An 18,387-nucleotide genomic window follows, 5' to 3' on the forward strand; every position below is an offset into this window, starting at 1 on the left:
TTCTCCCAGTTAAACCTCCTCACCAGACTGTGCTCTGTGCATCAAAACTTCCCCTTCTCTGGAGCCTCCTCCCCCTCATTTCCCCCTTCGCCCCCTTCTTCCAGCCAAGTGTTGAATTCAGCCCAGACTCTGGCCTCAGGGAATTCAGAGCCAAGGAGAGGGACGAGCGTTCCCTCCCATTGCCTAACTTCCAATGTCCCAACCTGCTCTCCCTGCGCCCCCATCACTCTCCACCCGCCTTCCCAGCTCCCCAGCCCCTCAGCGGCCTGCAGGGGACTGGAGACCGAGCCCTCGAGTCCTCAGGGACCTCGCTGCTGTCCCCTGGGCAGCCCTGCCCCTCCTGCAGTTTGTACTCGGCACCAAGTTGCCCCAGCTGAAGCCCAAGTGCCTGGGATGCCCCCTGCCTCCTCATCCTGGCAAATGCACACCCATCCTTCAGTGCCAGTCCCATGTGTCTTCCTGCGCCTCCCCTCGGGCCACGGCGCCTTGTCCCTGACACCACCCACGCTGCCTCCCCACCCGCAGCCCTGGCCACAAGCGCAGCCCACCGAGGCCATGTTTTCTACCTGGGACGGGCCCTCTGGCCAAAGCTGGTCCAGGATAGTGGTCCACACGGGCAGCATCCTTGGGGGTGTCCTGCAGGGGAAAAAAGAGGAGCTGAGCCAATCGGACTTACCTGCTCACGCGGTCATTCGCTCCCTCTCCAGGATTTGAGCAGGGGAATCAAGCACGTGGTAGCAAGTGCTAGGATCAAGAGGTTTTCCATTCACGACCACCCACGTGAAACCGTGTAGGCGAAAGAACTTACACAGCAGAGCTTCGCGAGTCTTAGGTACGTAAACTCACGGGAGGAGCATACTGGTTTTCTGCTGCGGCCATAACAAACCGCCACAAACCGGAGACGTCCCACAGATCGTCGTCTTACCGTTCTGTAGGTCCCAAGTCTGCGCGGGCCCCACGGGGCTGACCTCAGGGTGTCAGTGGGGCCGTGTTCCTTTCTGGAGGCTCGAGAGGAGAGCCTGTTTCCCTGCCCCTTCCCGTTTCTAGAGGCCACCTGCGTTCACTGGCGGGGGTCTTCGTTTCTCTCCGAAGCCAGTGGTCACTCATCTCTCGGGCTCTCCTTCCAGCATCGTGTCTCCTTCTGACCCCAGCCAGGAAAGTGCTCTGTGTTGAAGAACTCATGTGATTAGACTGGGCCCCCCGCCTCCCAGATAATCCAGGATCATCTCCCCACCTGGAGTTCTGCAACCTGAGTCACAGCTGCAAGGTTCCTGCTGCCACATAAGGTCACGAATTCCCAGGTTCCAGGGATTGGGACGTGGGCAGCTTTGGGGAGACACCATCCCGTCCAGCACAAGGAGCTTGCTGGTATGCACACGGCCAGGCCCGGTCTGCAGAGGTGCTAATCGGGGAAGTTTTTCTGGGATGGCCTGGAAACGCCAGGTAGACCCCCCCTTCGAAGACCGCCTGCACACACAGGCAGACCCCCGCCTCGGGGCTGTGGTGAGGGAAGCGTGAGGCAGGCGTAGTTAGGGTCACTGCGGGCTCCTTCCCAGGGCAGGGGCCCTGAAGCCTGACGTCTCACAGGTCTGAGGATCTTCAGAGTGGCCTGGGGTCCCCCAGTTGTGAAGAAGCTGGCTGTGCTCCGGCCCCCGTTCTGGGCCCCATAGACCCCCCGTCAGCCGCGTTCCGTTAGCACCGGAACTACGTCTCACCTCGCCCCTGGAGGTACACACCTGTGGAAGCTCTGGGACTCTCACCTTTGCGTTCCCAGGCCGGCAGAGCGGAAGGGTTCCAGCCAGGGGAGGACGAACGGGAGGAGAACAGCAAGGCCGGGCAGGGGAGGCCTTGAGGGAGTGGGGGGGCGGCTAGAACCGGAGGTCTCGGCCTTGGGAAGAGGCCTCTGGGCAGCTTCACATAAGAGGAGCCAGAGGGCGGAAGAGCTCCAGGACAATGGAGGCCAGGAGCAGCCAGGGGTGGTCTGTCTGCCGAGTGTGGCAGGGGTGAAGAGACTGGACAGCCCGAGAGAGGACCCCAGCGTCACGAGTCGCTGCACACGCAGCAAAGATGGGCCAGCGCAGAGGAGAGGGCGGCAGCACTGGAGGATGGGAGCTGAACTGGGGGCGGGGGCACTGGGACCCAAGCGGGGGGCGTGGGCGGCTGCGGATGGAATCAACCATGGAGATCCTGAAACAGTTGGGGGACAGAGTGTCAAGGGAAGGTGGCCCAGGCCGGATCCTTGGAGACTCCAACACTCCAAAGCAGGAGGAGGAGTGGAAGGAGGAGGGACAGTCAGAAGACAGACAGGACTGGGAAGGAAAACTTCAGAGTCTTGGGAGGATTATTTCAAGAGCCAGGTCAACTTGGCCAAATGCCCTGGAGAGGTAAAAGGCAGGACCCGATGTGGTGTGAGGAGGCCCCTCGGGGAGGTGGCTCTCGCAGCGGGCAGGGTCACAGGCTAACCCACAAGGTGGCTGAGGGCCTGCAGCAAACAAGCAGGCATTGGTGGCCACAGAACCACTTCCACTCAGCAGTGAGCTCCTGCGCCAACGCAGCTGGCCTATCCAGCAGTCCCTTCAAATTCAGTCACCCTCCACCTGAAACCTTTGCTGTCAAACAGGACAGCCACAGAGAGACCTCCGGAGCACAGGAATCTGAGAAATTCTCGTACTCCCAAGCACGCGAGCAGGACACAGAGGGAGCCGAGCGGGAGACAGAGCAGGGCAGGGGCAGGAACAGAGAACACCTCAGCAGGCAGAACACCTCGGAGACTTCCCACAGAAGTCTCCTTCTGACCCCAGCCAGGAAAGTGCTCTGTGTTGAAGAACTCATGTGATTAGACTGGGCCCCCCGCCTCCCAGATAATCCAGGATCATCTCCCCACCTCAGCAGGCACTAGACCTCTCCTCCCAAAACCTTGAAAGATATGTAAGCCCCCCCCAGAACCTCTGAAGACTCACACTGGAGAGAAGGGGGTCCCAGAATTGACCAAGACCAAATTGCATGGGCCCGGTAGAATGGGGACTCAAAACAGAAATTAACTTGAATGAGGGGTAAAGAGAGAAGGTCTTATTTCTTCCACTCCTAAGCTGTGGGTTGAGATTCACACCTCCTATATGTGTTTGGGAAGAGTTGGTTCTCTGCCTGATGCAAACTTTGTCATGTGAGTATCCAAACAGCTCTGGAAAAATCTTTTCTCGTAGAATGAGTCTTTGAGATTAACTTTCCCCACAACAGCCAGGAACACAAGCATACACTCTGCTGCCTTCCTCTCAGAACATTAGACCTGCAGAAGAAACATGCCTCTTGGGTTGAGAATAACTCTGGTATTGGCCCCATCAAGGCAAAATGTCACCACCTGAAGGGCAGGTGTTCCCTAAGCATACCCAAGCATGGGGTTGCCCCAAAGCAGGAACTGGAAATGTTGGCATACTAAAAAACTCTCATTCTGTTTCACCAAAAGCACATGGACCTCAACCCACACTGCCATCCTTACTTCGGCTCAGGAAGCAACCCCAGAGAGCATCAACCTACCCTTGGGGAGATCAAGAGCTTCCAAAATACCTTCTTAAGACACAAAGGATTTTTGAAATCCTGAAGGATTTTTGTTGACTTAAAAACAGACACAAACATTTTACTGAACTATGTATTTCTACATAAACAACTGTTACAACAAAATCAGGTAAAATTCACAAAGGTATACAAGTCTTCAAAGGGACGTATTTTTGCCTTAAATAATAAAAAGATAATTTGCCAAATAACATCATACTAAAACACAAAAAGCAAAAACCATTAGAAACACAAGAGAAACAGAAATTCAACAGTAGTGGGAGACTCACACACTTTCCTTAGTCTTTAATGGATCAAATAAGTAAAAATTAATGGTCCATAATATTATAATTAATAAGGTCAAATTAATACAGAGAGACTGAATTTTGTTCCCTTCAGAGAATGTATCTTTTTTTCCAGTTTCCTGGGAATATTTATTAAAACTGACAAGTTGTTAGGTCCCAAGAAGCTAGCAATAAACTCCAAAATGCAGAAACTGTACAAGCCATACCCTCTTTGACAGCAAAGCAGTTAAACTCAAAATGTGTAACAAATGTTAAAAACAACAGCAAATATCAAAATATCTGGAAATTAAAAAAAATAATTTCAAATAACTCCCCAGTGAAAATGAAGTTAAATCTGAAATTACAAATTATTTATAACTTAGATCAACCTACTTAAAAATTTGAGGGATATGGATAAAAAAGTATTCAGAAGAGAAGTCACAGCCTTACAATTGCTAGTAATTGCATCCATCATTAAATAAGTGAAAGTTAAAATGGCGTTCACCTCGAGAAGGTGAAAAAAAATTAAGGAAGTAACAAAAACTAACAAACAAATCAAAACGGTGAAAGAGTAAATTAGGATTTAAGTTCTTTGAAAAGACTGATAAAATAGGCTAATTTGGGGAAAACTAATCAGAATAAAGGGAAAGCACAGGCACACAACGTTATGAATGAGAAAGGAGAAAACTCCACGCTGGCAAATCTGAAAATCTTAACAGAATCCTTATTAATAAACTTAAATGGCTCCAAACTCAGAGAATAGGAAGAAAGCTTGAAGAGACCAATGAGCCTAGAAAACATTTTAAAAAGGTGTCAAAGAATTATTTCCTAAAAAGGCACTAGACTTGGACAGTTTTACACAGATTATAGAAACTTGAAGGAGCAAAAAATTCTAAATATTATTTAAACTGTTTCCAGGGCATAGAAAAAAAGAGAGCAAGAGCTCCCCAAGTTCTTGTTTTGTCTTTTTTTTTTTTTTTAAAGACGTTAACATAAACCCAACACCCAGTACCTGACAAAGCAGGACAAAAAATTACACAATGATCCATCTTAACATATGAAAAATTCTAAGATATGAGCATGCCAAATTCAGAATATTTTTCTTATTTTAAAGCTCTTATTTTATTATATAAGTAATACATGAGACTTGTAGAAAAATCAGAAAATACAGATAAAAACACAAAATAAAAATCTACCATAAACTAACCCACCATAAATAACCACTGTTAACATGGAGTGGAGATCTATATTAGAAGAATACTATACTGTGACTCAACCAGGTTTTTCTAGAAATGCAGAGAGGGGTTAGACATTAGCAAGTCTATGAAAATGATTCATCTTAGGCCATGATAAAAACCATTTGACCATCTTGACAGATGTGAAAAAAAGGAATTTAATAAAATTCTAACATCCATTACTGATAAAGCTTTCAGCAAACTAGAAAGACATCATTTTAATATATAAATTCAAATATTAAGAATATCTTACACTAAGAGTAAAATTTATACTTTTAGAGAAACACTAGAAGTATTCTTGCTAAGTAAAAAATACATATATAAAGAATGTACAAGACTGGCACAATTATATATGTGTTATTTAACATTCTTCCAAAAGTGGCCAATGTGATAAGGAAGTAAAATAAGATCATTAAAAATTTGGAGGTAAAAAAAATATGGAGGTAAAATTATTATTACCACCCAGAACCACTGTCTACCTGAGAGAGGCAAAAGAATTAATAACAACTAAACCATTAGAAGAAAAGAAAACTCAGTAATTGGCTAGTTACAAAATGAACCACCAATTGCCATGTTAAATAAATCAGTATACGCACACACTGCTCTCTATGCAGAGATAAGAATGAGGTAGATTGACGTGTACTGACCCAGGAAGATGCCCAAGATCTATTACCAAATAAAAAATGCAAGTACTGGAAGAGTTGTAGCATATGGTCAAAAGGATAAAAGAGAGAAACATTTTTAGAAAAAAAAAATGTGAGGAATATGCACCAACTGTTGACTATCTTAGGGCAGAGGGATTTTCATTATGGGGCACTTTCAGTCTCTATGTTTCCCCCTAATGTGTACATTTATTCAACTCTTATATAATGCTTTAAATAAAAATCAGTGAGTCTAATTTTCATTTAGAAAAAAAGTAGTGCTTTATATGAACAATAAGCAGTTGGAAAATACAACGAACAAGAGAGCTCATTTACAATAGGAAGCACAGCTACAAAAATTACCCATACTAGAAAAAATATACTGGGGAACCTAATATTTTATAAATTTACTGAAATCAAAGTTGAAATATTATAAAGATGTTACTTCTCTCTGAAGAATTATAAGAGTAAGCTATACATTTTTACATGATCCAATTTCCAATTCTTCTGAACATTACAAAATGATTACAAATTTCTTTTAGAAATCGTAATATATAAAAAGTACTAAAATTTTTTTGAAAACGTTTAATTAATGGAGACATTTAGGCTAAACACATGAAGGCTAACAGTGTGGAACAGTGTGGCAGAATGTGCCGCACAGAGAGCTGAGAAGCACACTTAATGATACAGAAGGCTTGGGTATACAGTAAAAATGGAGTTTCATATCTGTAGAGAAAGGATAGATTTCCCAATTTAGAAAAAAATTCCAGATGGATCGTAGATTTAACATTTTTTTCATTTTATTTTTATTATTTATTTATTGGCCTATTTATTTTTTAAATTCCAGTATAATTAATACAGTGTGATATTAGTTTCAGGTGTACAATAGTGATCAAACAATCCTATATCTCACCCAGTGCTCATCATGATACGTGTGCTCTTAATCCCCTTCAACTCTTTCACCCATCCCCCACCCACCATAGATTTAACTGCTGAAAAACAATGAAAGTGTAAGAATAAAATCCTGGTGACTATTTATACAATATTGGAATTAGAATCCTAAAGATCTTCATAAGCCAGCAAAGGAAGCCGGCATGAAGGAAAAGACAGGTTTGGATAAAAAGAAAAAAAGATGTTTAAATGTCTAAATATTTTAAAAAGTGATACAAAATTTTTTTTTTAAGGTTTTTATGGGGAAAGGAAGAACTTCTTAGAAATCACTGAGACAGCTACACATCTCATGAGAAAAGTGGCCAGAGGAGATGAATAGGTAAATTACAAAAGAATATTGTCCAATCAATATTTTTGTTAGTGAGGGTCACACTTGAATCAAACAATGCATACCAAAACTAGCCCCCCAGCCCCCACGGTACCACCAGTATTAAAGGCGGAGTAGGACATTCTCACACATTGCTGGTGGGAGTCTAATTTGGAATCATCTTTCTGGAAGGCAATTTGAGGCAATATATATTAAAAGTCCTAAAAACATGTGTACCCTTTTCTGTTAGTCAGAATAGGACATGTTACGCTGCGGTGACAAATTAACCCTGAAATCCCAGTGACATGACGTCTGAGGCTTACCGTTTACCCCACACTCCATGTCCATGCAGGTGGGGGGGGTGGGTGTCATGAGGGGAGAAGGGGGTTCTTCTGCAGTCCCTCAAGGACCCCAGCTGACAGAGGCCCCAGGGCCGGGACATCACCCCGTGCGGAGGCAAGGGTGCAAAGCCCGGAGAACAGGGTCATGGGCATCTCACAGTCTCGGCCTGGGAGTTTCTCAGGTCTCTTCTGCTCTGGTTTCATTGGCCCGAATGTCAAAGGACCCTGCATAACTTCAGATGAGGGGGCTGGAGCGGAGTCTCCCGTGTGCCCAGGAAGGACAGAAGGAGACATCCATGGAGTAGCATGTGCATTACCCACCACACTTCTGACCTAGCAAGTCCAATTTTAGAAATGATCTTCAGTAAGTCTTCTGAAAATTTAAAAAAGATGTTAGAACAAAGGATTTCATCATATCCTTGACAGTGACCGTAAAAAATCGGGAACCACCCAAGTATCCACAGGACAACCTATATAGATGTTAAAAATGATAGAATTCACATCTTGAGTGATATATAATCACGATATAACGTCACAAGGGAAAAAAGTTATAAAACAGTTATGTGTAACATGATTGTTTTTCATGAAAAAGTAATGAAATGAATACAGATACATAGGAAAAAGTCTGAAAAAATATATACTAAAATGTCAACAGTGGTTATAATCAGATGGTCTAATAGCAGGTGATTTTTTTCATTTCACTCATCTGTAGTTTTTTTTTGAAAAATGTATATATTATTTAGGAACCAAAAACACATTTGAAAAGGAAAAAAAAAACCACACCCTAGTACTCCTGGGAGAGTCCACTTGACCACCTTGTACTAATCATTAAATTCTTACATTTGATATAAGAAATGCTTAATGGGTTATTATATCACAAGACATTGCTACAACAATTTATTTGAAGTCAGGACTTTATATTCAAAGCAGTACAACAGGGTAAAAACAGTAACACATTCCCCAAAGCTGCATATCATCAGACCTGTCAATCATCTGCCAAAATGTCCCACAGTCTGGCCTCCTGCTAGGTGCACCAGGGGTCTGTGTGGCCTGGGGGACCACTTTTCACAAGGCTCTGCATCATCAAAAAGAGTAGGGCACTGTACAATTCCACTCGAAACAAAAGACCCACAAACTCATCTCCTCAAAAACAGATTCCAGAACATATAGCATCACCACCAGGATTATTAAAGACTGCTCTTAGGTATATATATTTTTTATTTAAAACCGTTCCTTATAGTTTCTCCCACTTTTTCCAAAATACACACACACACGCACACTCCTAAGTTCACTAGAACATTCCTTCCAGTTGCCAAATTATTACCAAAGTCTCCTTCTTGCCTGACTGGTGTTTCAAGAGGAAAAGCCCATATCCTTGAGACAGGTGTATGGAAAAGACATGTAAAGAACATACATTTCCGTACAGGATTCCCTCTCCATGTTGCCACCCCCACCACCCCCCTGAACATATGTTTTTTTGGAGAAACCATGTACTCAGAATTAGACTCCTTTTAAACCATGCATATCATTTAAAAATATATACGGACATTGGTTTGCAAGCTTCTAGTTTAAATTGTCAGCGCTTCAAAAATCCAGTGGCATTTCAAGGAAATAAAAGAGTCGTAACTTGCAGAAGGGCCGACGGTACAAACAACACACGTCCGGTGATGAGCAAAGGGCACGGCTGTCTCCGTCGTAAAGGGCAGCCTCTTTTGAACACTTATGCTCAAGCCTCCTCACGGCTGCCTTCCTTCTAAGGGTGCCCCTGGCGACGTGGGAGGTGCCCCAGTATGGTCCCCGGCATGCCCGGTGGCTGGTTCTCATCCAACATTGCCCCTGCCTTCTAGAGAGAAGCAGTCCTTTAGAATGGGCGGATGGCAGTGTTTGCAGGGAGCACCCGAACTATCCTCTGTTCTACCCCTGCCTCGATGCTTCATGCCAAATACAGGACACACCCGTCGGGCACCACCGTCCCCAAGGCGGAGCTCGTGGGCTGCCCGAGTCTGGAGAAGTCCACGGGGAGCCTGCAGGCTGGAGACCACTGCCCACCTGGACAGTCCTCCTGGGGGTCAAGTCAGGTCCCACTCAACCTGCTCTGACCACGGGGCTGGCCTGCTCCTTCCCCAGGGCCGGCTCCGGGCTGGGCAGGCGGTGGGCAGCGGTCAGACAACCTCCCAGCCGGAACTCGGCTTACCACTCTGCCATCTGTTTGTCCTTGGACAAACCACTCAACCACCACTAAAGCAAGCCATCAACGAAGAACTTGCAACAGCTGTGTTTCGTAGATCTGGCCTCTCAGAGCACGGGCAGCATTTTAACCAACACACTCTCAGAAAGGTCCTTGCAAAGCTGGAGACATTCAAAAATGCAGCCTACTGTCTGTAATGACCGTCATGGAATTCTAGTTCGCTCATTTATAAATCACCACCTGCTGTGGACACATACTAAAATAATATAACTGCAGTGTGCTCTCATCAGGATCCCAGAGAACTTTTATCTTGGCACGCAAAGGTCACAAAGGGAGAGCAGTGGCATGGCTCCCAGAATGACCCCGGACCAAAGTCCGGAAGAGCCGGACGGGGAGCCCATGAGGCTGCTGGGTCATGGCCATGTGACTGTCTCCGCTTCCTGTCTGCAAAGTGGGGAATGACTGCCCAACGCGCTCGCCCACCTGAGTCTAACGTGACAGCATGCAGGACAGTGTGGGACTCACAGACCACCCAAGCTCCAGGTCTCCGTGGATGCTGGCTCGCTCTCCCTTCAAGGCATGACCACACTGTCCCAACCTGTCACTTGGGGGTTACATTCCCTGGGCACTAGGGAGACTTCTCCCCTCGTCCCTCTCAATTTTGTGATGCACCCAGTTGAGTCTTTACTTAGAAGGAACAGTATTTATTATGTTTAAAAATTTATTTACTTGAGAGAGAGTGTGAGCACACGTGAGCAGGGGGAGGGGCAGAGGCAGAGGGAGAAGCAGGCTCCCTCCTAAGAGGGGAGCCCGACGCGGGGCTCGATCCCAGGACCCTGAGATCATGACCTGAGCCGGAATCAAGAGTCGGCCGCCTAACTGACTGAGCCACCCGGGCACCCCAGAAGGAAAATTATTTTTAAGCCCATTATGATGAAGGGGTTCCACGGTTCACCTCACCTCCTTTGGGCCCCAGTTTCACAGATGCAGGAAAAAAGCTCATCCCTGTTCAGGCGGCCGGCCCCGGACATGTCAACATCAGGAGACATGACCCGGCAAGGAAGCGGTCCTGGCTCTAGCCGGTCCAGCAGCAGGGCCTGGCCGACGGATGCACGAGTGCGAGGCGGATGTGCTGCCCACACTCAGCGTCAGTGAGGACAACCGAAGCTGTCCCCATAAGCGAGGGCATGAAACTGGCTCAGGCGGAAAGTGCGATGAATGCAGTGGGTCATTTTCATTCCACGGAGCCCACCCTCACAGTGCCAGGGCCTGTCAGATGGGGCAGTCTCTCCACAGACCCTCCAGGTTGGCTCTGGGCCATCTTTTTTTTTTTTTTTTTAAATAAAGTCAATGAAGAAGCACTAAGATCTTCAGAGAAAAGCGGAAGGAAGTGAAAGGCCAGTGCTTTCCTACAGCTGTGGTGCTTTCCCCGCTGAACCCATCCTCCCTTAGAGGCGCCCCTGCTGCTCTTGGCTCCTGGGCTGCAACACCCGAGGCCACACCGCGGATCCTACCCCCCGGCAAGGTGCTGGCCAAACCCCACAGGGACGGGAGAGCAGGGATCACGGGTCCTGGCCACAGAGGGACACGGCAGCCCACCAGTCACGGCACCACCTCTGCAATGTTCCCCACCGCCCCAGCTGCGGAACGCACAAAAGGCTTTGGCAACACTCTCTTCCTATGCATATGCTGCCTGAGCATGCTGCAGTCAGTCAGGACGGCTCCTTCCAGATCCGTAAGTCACCCAACACACAGGGGCGGCAGGCATCAGAAGACCCAAGCGGAGGTTTTGGAATCCCAGCGGGCACTGCTCCCAGGCAGCCCCAGGCCCTGCCTGCGGACAGGTGGTCTCACCTGGCCTGAGAAGAACCCCCTTGAGCCACTGCTGGGCCACGGGGCTGAATCGTGGCCAGCCCAGCTCTCTGGTCTCCCGATGGCCCTGAGAGCTATCTGGGGGGGTTCTGGGGAAAGGGCGGGCCAACAGCACCCTATCTCAAGTCACCAAGAGGGCTGACCATGCTTTCCACTTTGTCTGCCACGAGCCCAGTGTGCTCAAGCAGAGCTGCCCCCCTCAGCCTGCAGGACCCCCCGCCCCCCCGAGGTGCCTTGGTGCTCCAGACGACTGGCCTTCCCTCCCTCATCCCAATAAGAGCTCTCTGCTCAGAGACATGGTCCCAAAAGCAGGATTCATCCCAGGGCCCGGGTCACATCTGTGTGTGTCCCACCTGCCTCCTCAGGCTGTTTTATTATTCATCCAAATTCCCCAGGGAGAAATTCTAGAAACTCTTTCTAGAAGGAGATGTTCTCTTGGTGGTTCCCAAAGCAGGCAAGGGGGGTAAGGAGGCACCAAAGCCTCCCCACCACCCCGAAAGGCATTTAGAAATGCCCGTGGCCAGGGATTCAAACCATCTTGCCACATGCAGGGCGCCCAGACCTTCCCTGGCCCGGCTGAGAAACTCAGTGAGAGAGGAGAGCTTTATGGCTCTGGTCCTTTCCTTAGCAGGCACGGAGAGAGGGCGGAGGTGCTAAGGCCATGGCTCAGCCAGTTTGAGTGAACTCTCCTCGTGGGCCTGTGTGATTTCTTTCTTAGTTGTCCAGTCCCCACATAGGGTCCTCTCCTAGATCCCCACCCTAAAGAAGAAGGGGGGTCCCAGTTCAAAGGCACTCAGGGGCCAAGCGCCGTGGATGGGCCACGAGCGGCCTCAGACCAGCTCCTGCTGCCTCCAGCACCAGCCCTGCCCTGGGGCCCCCGGAGCCCACCCAGAGCTTGACCACACACAGTCAGTCGAATTCCTGTCCAGCACAGCAAGATGACGGGCCGTCCAACAGGGTCCGATGGACTCTGCTGGGGGGGGTTGATTAAAACACTAAGTGATGTTTGTAAGTTGAATTGAACAAAGATTTATTAAGCACCTACTTCGTGCCAGGCACTGTGCCAGGCGCCCTCGCTGCGCTCTGCCCCCACAGCACGCAATCTGCTCAGAAATGAAAGCCCAGGAAAGGGACGTTGTGGCAACCCTACAAACTGGAGGTGGGGGGAGGCGGGCGGAGTGGATGCAGGCCACCCCCGTGCACCCACCAGAGACCTGGTCTCTTTCTCTGGACCAGTCTCACTCAGACCGCTTGAAAGCATCTTGGTTCTGACAGCGAGGGAAGCTGTCCCCCCCGCCCCGGGACCCCCACACTGGTGCCCGGCGGGCACTCAAATACTCCGACCGCTCTTCCGAAAAAGGAGGTGTAAAGGGTGTTCGTATTTGGATTAGAAAACGCTTTGTTCGGTTGGTGTGGTTGCAACAGCCCTTGAGAAAGATACAAACATCCCTGCCCTGACTGCGTAAACGCGTAAGGGGGACCTGGCGCGGGGTTCCTGAGTCAGCGGCGTCCCGGGGTCCGCAGCCTGGCCGGGCCGGGGAGGCGAGGGTGGACGGCGCCCCCGGTGCGCAAACGCGCGAGACCGCACCCACGCCGAGGGGAGCGACGCCGACGGGAGGCCGCCCCCACTCCGTCCCCCCTGCGGCCCACCCCCGCCCCCCGCGGCCCCTAGTTGTCAGCCGCCAGCTTGGAGAGGCCGCGGCGGAAGTCGTGCAGGTCGTCAATCTTGCCGTCCAGCACCTCTAGGAAGCTCTTCACCTCCACCTTCAGGTGGCGCTGACGGTACTTACTGTCCTCAATGTCCGTCTTGAGGGAACGCACCTTGTCCTCCAGGTTCTGATTGTCTCTCTCTGCCGCCTGAAGCAAGACAAGCGGGAGGAGGGCCTGGAGCAGAGCCGAGGGGGCCCGTCCGCCGAGACCCGCAACAGCCCAGCCGTCCCCTCTCCCCGGCCTGCGAAGCCCCCAGCACGCAAGTCCCCGCAAGTCCGCGACCGGGGACGTCAGCGCAGAATGTGGGGCGTGCCGGGGCGCCCCGCTCTCCGGCCTGTTCCCTGGCCGAGGCGCTAACAGGCAGAGTGCATGACCCACCTCGGGCCCGATTAAAGGACGGCCCTACACGGAATGCAGAGCTCGGTCCTGCCTGGGGGAGCCGGAGGCAAGTGGGCCCTTTCACAAAGCGCCCGGCAGAGAAAGTCTGCAGGCCCAGCACAAGGGATCTTCGGCCCTGGTCCCAGGAGGGTCTGCAGAGGCCACATGTGAGTTCCATTCCGGGAGAGAGAAAGGGGACAAACGGGGCAGTGACTTATTTCCCCGGTTCCACGGAGAGGCCGAGGCCTCCCTGGCTTCAGTGAGGCAGGAGGGGCTTCGGGATCAGGTGGTGTGGCCAGGGAGCCAGTCGAGCTCCTCCTAAGCGCAGGGTGGCTGTGAGTCCGAAAACGAGGGGCAGGCCTGTTCTCCCCACATCCAGTGAGCACCTGACTTTCTGGGTATACGGGAACCAGTGACTAATAGTGGGGTCGCAAACCTGAATAGAGCACTCCTGAAGTAGGGGGAGGTGAAAGAGGCTGTGATCAGGAATCTGAGGCCAGTGAGGGGGCGCTGCCCAAGGTCGTGTTCAAGGTCACTGGCTGGGGAGTGGCAAGGTGGCCTCACTCCGGGTCTTACGCTCTCCGCCCCCCCTTGGGCCAGCTCCTCACCGCCCTAAGGCTCTGTGGAGACCTCTGTGGGCGGGACACAGTCCCTGCGCTACGGCTATGCACAGGACACCTTGGCAGACGTGGAGACAGCAGAAACACTGCTGAGTCCAGCCGGCGGCAGAGACGGCAACTGGCATGCAGGTGGTGCCGGCTTCTCATGACGAGAACGTCACTCTGCTTTACCAGGGGAGCTGGGAGAGGGGGCGCCCCAGAGAAACGCGTCGCACCCCGCATTCCTTCTGGTCGGAGCCAAGACGGATGCGTCCCCACCACCCTTACCTCTAACTTCTCAGAGACGTATTCACACTCTGACACGAGCTGAGGTATGATTTCACTTTGTTTGCGGAGGTCTTTCAACTCCTAAGGGGACAGAAGTTTGAAAAAGGATGGGAAAGTCAGGTAAAACGCCTCCTTGAAAGCCCACGATCCGTGTGCACATTAGCAGAAGCAGCTCCTGACGTCCTCGATAATAACAAAGACGGTGGAGTTAATACTCAGCACATGGGCAATCCTGTTACGTGCATTATTGTAGCCGGACATCTGCACACCGCCACAAAGAGACGGATTCTTAGCATCCCCATCTTCTAGATAGGGAAACGGAGGCTGGGAGGTTTGGCGCCTTGCCCACGGTCTCCAGCATCTGTGCACTTAGTGGTCCTGCCCCCCCCCAAAAAAAACAAACGCCCGCACGGCGGGGGCTCTCGCTACGTTAGCCAGACAGCACAACTCTACTTGTGACGGCAGCTCACCTATAAACGTTCCCGACTGTTTCATCAACGTGCGGCTCCCCCTCGGGCCCGAGCCTCGGTGAAGCTCTCGGCTGGCCCCCGGGGCTGACTTCCAGGCAGCTGCCCCCCAGGGCCGGTCACGTCCCCCCACCCCCAACACCTGCCGTGTCCTGGGTGCACAGCGCCCACGGGCGCCTCTACTCACCGTCTCCTTCTCCCGCAGTTCCGACTCCAGCTCCTCGATTCTCCTCTTGAGCTGCGTGTTCCTCTCCTTCTCTCTGGTTATCTCGCCGCACTGCTCCTCCAGCTCGTCAATCTGTAACAAACACCGCAGGCTGGAGCACGGAGGCTCGTTTACTTGGGTCATGGAGCAAAAGATCACCGCGGCCGTTGAGGCTGTCTTACAATGAACCGTGTACGAACCCACTTACACGCTGTTCCTGTGCTTGCCAACAGACCCCGTGTGGCTCCCCACAGGGCTGTCCACCCTGCCCTGCGTGCCCGAGACGCCCTGCCTAATGCCGGCAGGGCCACAGCAGTCTCGAAACCCGGCCACAGGACCCGCCGGGCGTCCGGTTTGCTCTCACCGCCCCGGGCCAGGAACGGCAGGTTTGCTTTAAAGGATTCGTCCCGAGTAGGGGCCAGATGTCCCACGAATCTATCTGCTTCTCCCCATAATGATTTTTTACACCATCTGATCGTGTCCTGAATTATTCTATTTCATCTCAAAGGTTTAAGACAGCAGGGAAGAGAATCAATTAACGCTGTGGGACAGTGGCCCCCAAATGAGATGCAATGACATTTCAAACATTTTAAACCAGGGTGACCTTTCCTTACTGACGCACACCGGAAGGGCCTGGCCTGTGAGCAATCCTCCTCTGGGAGAACTGAGAGGGGCAGACTGGACCAGCAAGTCTCCAGAGCGCATTCTTCTCCCCTTCCCTGGCCTGACCCCTCAGACGGGGTTCAAAGGCCTCACAGCCTTGGCCTGGCCGTCCGACGCCGAGTACTTCCCAGCGGCCAGAGCGTGTGTGCAGAGAGCATGATGGAAGGGAGCCAACGGTAACACAAAGCACCACGCTGATGGGGTCCCACAAGCAGGCGGCAGCCCTCGAGGGGAAGGGCGCCAGGCAGTCAGGATGATGACACTTTCAGAGGCGGCTGCACGCCAGCCCCCGGAGTCTGAACCCCCAGCCCCAGGAGCCACCGGGGACTCCACCAACTTCCACCTTGTGCCCTAGAAATCAAGTTCCCAGTGCTTCCCGTCGAGGGAGCAAACTCTAAGGGGTGACCTTCCTCTCCTGCCCCCGTTACACTCGCGCGAAGGGCGAGAGCCAGCTCTCTGCTTGGGAAGAGAAGAATGGGCAATCGGGGCCGCGGGCAGACAGACCAGCCAGGCCCGGGAGGGAACGCACGCAGTCTGGCACCTGGCCTGGTGCCCTCACGGTCAGCATTGAGGCACTGACGTGAAAAAATGACACGAGGCAGTTTTATGTGCCATCTGTAGCAAAGTGAGATGGGCAAGCAGGGAAGCGGCCTCTGGTGGCTCCATTCAGGCCGGTGGGCAGGTTATAAACGGGGGGCAGGGGGGTGAAGACCCGTCTCAGGGTGATGTGTCCCCCTGAAATCCCACACTTACACGGCAGCCACTGTCCACGGCCTGCCTGATAAATGGGCTGAGCATCAAAACACGGCCACACGGAGACCCCTGGGGTCTCAACTGGGGATTTTCTGGCCGCCCCACAACTACCTCATCGACTCAGCCCCACCACGAAGAGCGTGAGCGGCTAATTACAGAGAAGGCTGCAGACGATCGGAGGCATGCTCGGATCACTCAGCTCACACTTCAGGCGCCATGTTCCTTTGCCCACTTCCCAGTCCATATTCTTAGTCACAGTGATCTGCACGGAAGTAGGGTTGCTGAGTGAACGCTCCTCGCAGTTTCCCGAATCTATTTGCTTCGTTCACCCTCTGGATCCCTTTTCTCTACTGAAGATCAACGCACCGCAGAACATGCCAAGGGAGGGCCGTCCCCAGCTAGCATCAGAGGGACAAGGCTGGAGTCTCCCGTGGGTTCGTCTTCTCCTTTGCAACAGCAGCGGTGAAACCTGGCTCACTCCCTCGTGTTCCTCCTCGGGAAAGTGGGGAGGTGGGGGGGGTTCCAAGGGGAGCGACAGCGAGTCTTCCTGCCGCCACGGCGGGGGCGGCGGGGAGAGAGAAGCGGAACGGGGACCCCCATCCCCGGGGCGCCCCCGGCACCCACCTTGTTCCGGAGCCGGTCGTTCTCGTCGCGGCAGATGGAGAACTGCCGCTTCCACTGCTCCACGCTGGCGGCCGACTCCTGCAGCGCTGTGGTCAGCCGGGCGTTGCTCTCCCGCAGGGTCTGCAGCTCCATCTCCCATTTCTTCACGTTGGCGGCACTGCGGGCGGGCCCAGGTGGTGACCCGGACGCCGGGTGCCATCCACCCTGCTCTACCCCACCTGCCACCCCCCTCCTGCCTCTGGGGGCCACACCCTGGCCCCCCCGCGGGCCGGCCAGGAGGATCAGGTGCCAGGAAGGGCTGGCGCCTGTCTAGTGCCAACAGGTCACCTTGCCGGGCTATCGCTTTAGGAAAGAACAAAACTCTTGGAGAAGGAGGAGCCGAAGCTAAGAAGGAAGCCCCGGGGTGTGGGGAGGACCCCCTCACTCCACTCCCTACTGAGCCCCTGCCCCAGAACCCTCTGTCCCGTCCCTTCCTCAAGCGAGCCCCAAAGCCACAGGCTCTGAAGCGGGTCTCCGAGAGTCTCACGATGCACAGGACCCACGGGACACGCAGGGTGTGCCCTGCTCAAAGTGTCCGGCTTCTAATCAACCCTGCTGGCTGAAGCCACTTCAAAGGCCTTCAAAAAGGCCTTTTTGGGGGCTGGGTGGGGGGTAAGTAAATAGGACTGTATCTCAATAATCTGGTTATCTTCCATCCCACAGCTTCAAGGACGCAGGGACGTGACTAGAAATTCAAGCTTTCAGTTTCAAGCACCACAGGCAAAAAAAAAAAAAAAGTAAAATGAAATCTGATTAATTTCAGAGTTGATGATTGAGGATTTAAGCTGATTTAGGGAAATGGTTTCAGACCCATTCCTATAATGCTCTTGTTCATTAAGTTGGGATTTAAAAACCTTTGTTTTTAGGGGTGAAACGTTTTCATCCAAGAAGTATCTTGTGTCTTAAACAACAAAAGAGTGAAGAGCAGGCAGGACGGTGGAGAAATTGACTAGCCATGTGACCTTAGGCAAGGACTCACTTTACCCCTGGGACTCAGTTTCCTCATCTGTAAAATGGAGATATTAGTATGATCCAGCTTTTCAATGGTTCTAGTCTGGGGAGAGCAGCTTCTCAGCCACAGAAGGGCTGGGAGAAGCTGGCCAAGCCCCTGCCCGGGGCGGGGACAGGATGATTCCCAAGGACCGCAGCTCTGAGCGTGCTCATGGGGCCAGCCCAGCCGTCAGGAAATGGGCCACATTCTCAAGGTAGGAAAACTGTAAGCGCGGCCTGTGTAGTCATTAAAAATTAAAATCGTGTTATGTATCATATGATCTCACTGATACGAGGAGTTCT

The 18,387-nt window shown here is 51.6% G+C and overlaps 1 protein-coding gene across 2 annotated transcripts in view; it reads right to left on the reverse strand.

The window, feature by feature from the left end:
* Nucleotides 1-12,377: 12,377 nt before the first annotated feature.
* HOMER2 (homer scaffold protein 2) overlaps nucleotides 12,378-18,387 on the reverse strand; it is a 40,490-nt gene continuing 34,480 nt past the window's right edge. For both annotated transcript variants that reach the window (XM_021680685.1, XM_044917948.1), the window contains exons 5-8: nucleotides 17,056-17,212; nucleotides 14,998-15,108; nucleotides 14,344-14,424; nucleotides 12,378-13,225 (exon numbers count right to left, since the gene is read on the reverse strand). In XM_021680685.1, coding sequence (XP_021536360.1) covers nucleotides 13,037-13,225; nucleotides 14,344-14,424; nucleotides 14,998-15,108; nucleotides 17,056-17,212 — 538 coding nt within the window. In that variant the 3' untranslated portion in view covers nucleotides 12,378-13,036. The remainder of the gene's footprint in view (nucleotides 13,226-14,343; nucleotides 14,425-14,997; nucleotides 15,109-17,055; nucleotides 17,213-18,387) is intronic.

Source organism: Neomonachus schauinslandi, chromosome 9 (assembly GCF_002201575.2).
Source record: "Neomonachus schauinslandi chromosome 9, ASM220157v2, whole genome shotgun sequence".
NCBI lineage: Eukaryota > Metazoa > Chordata > Mammalia > Carnivora > Phocidae > Neomonachus > Neomonachus schauinslandi.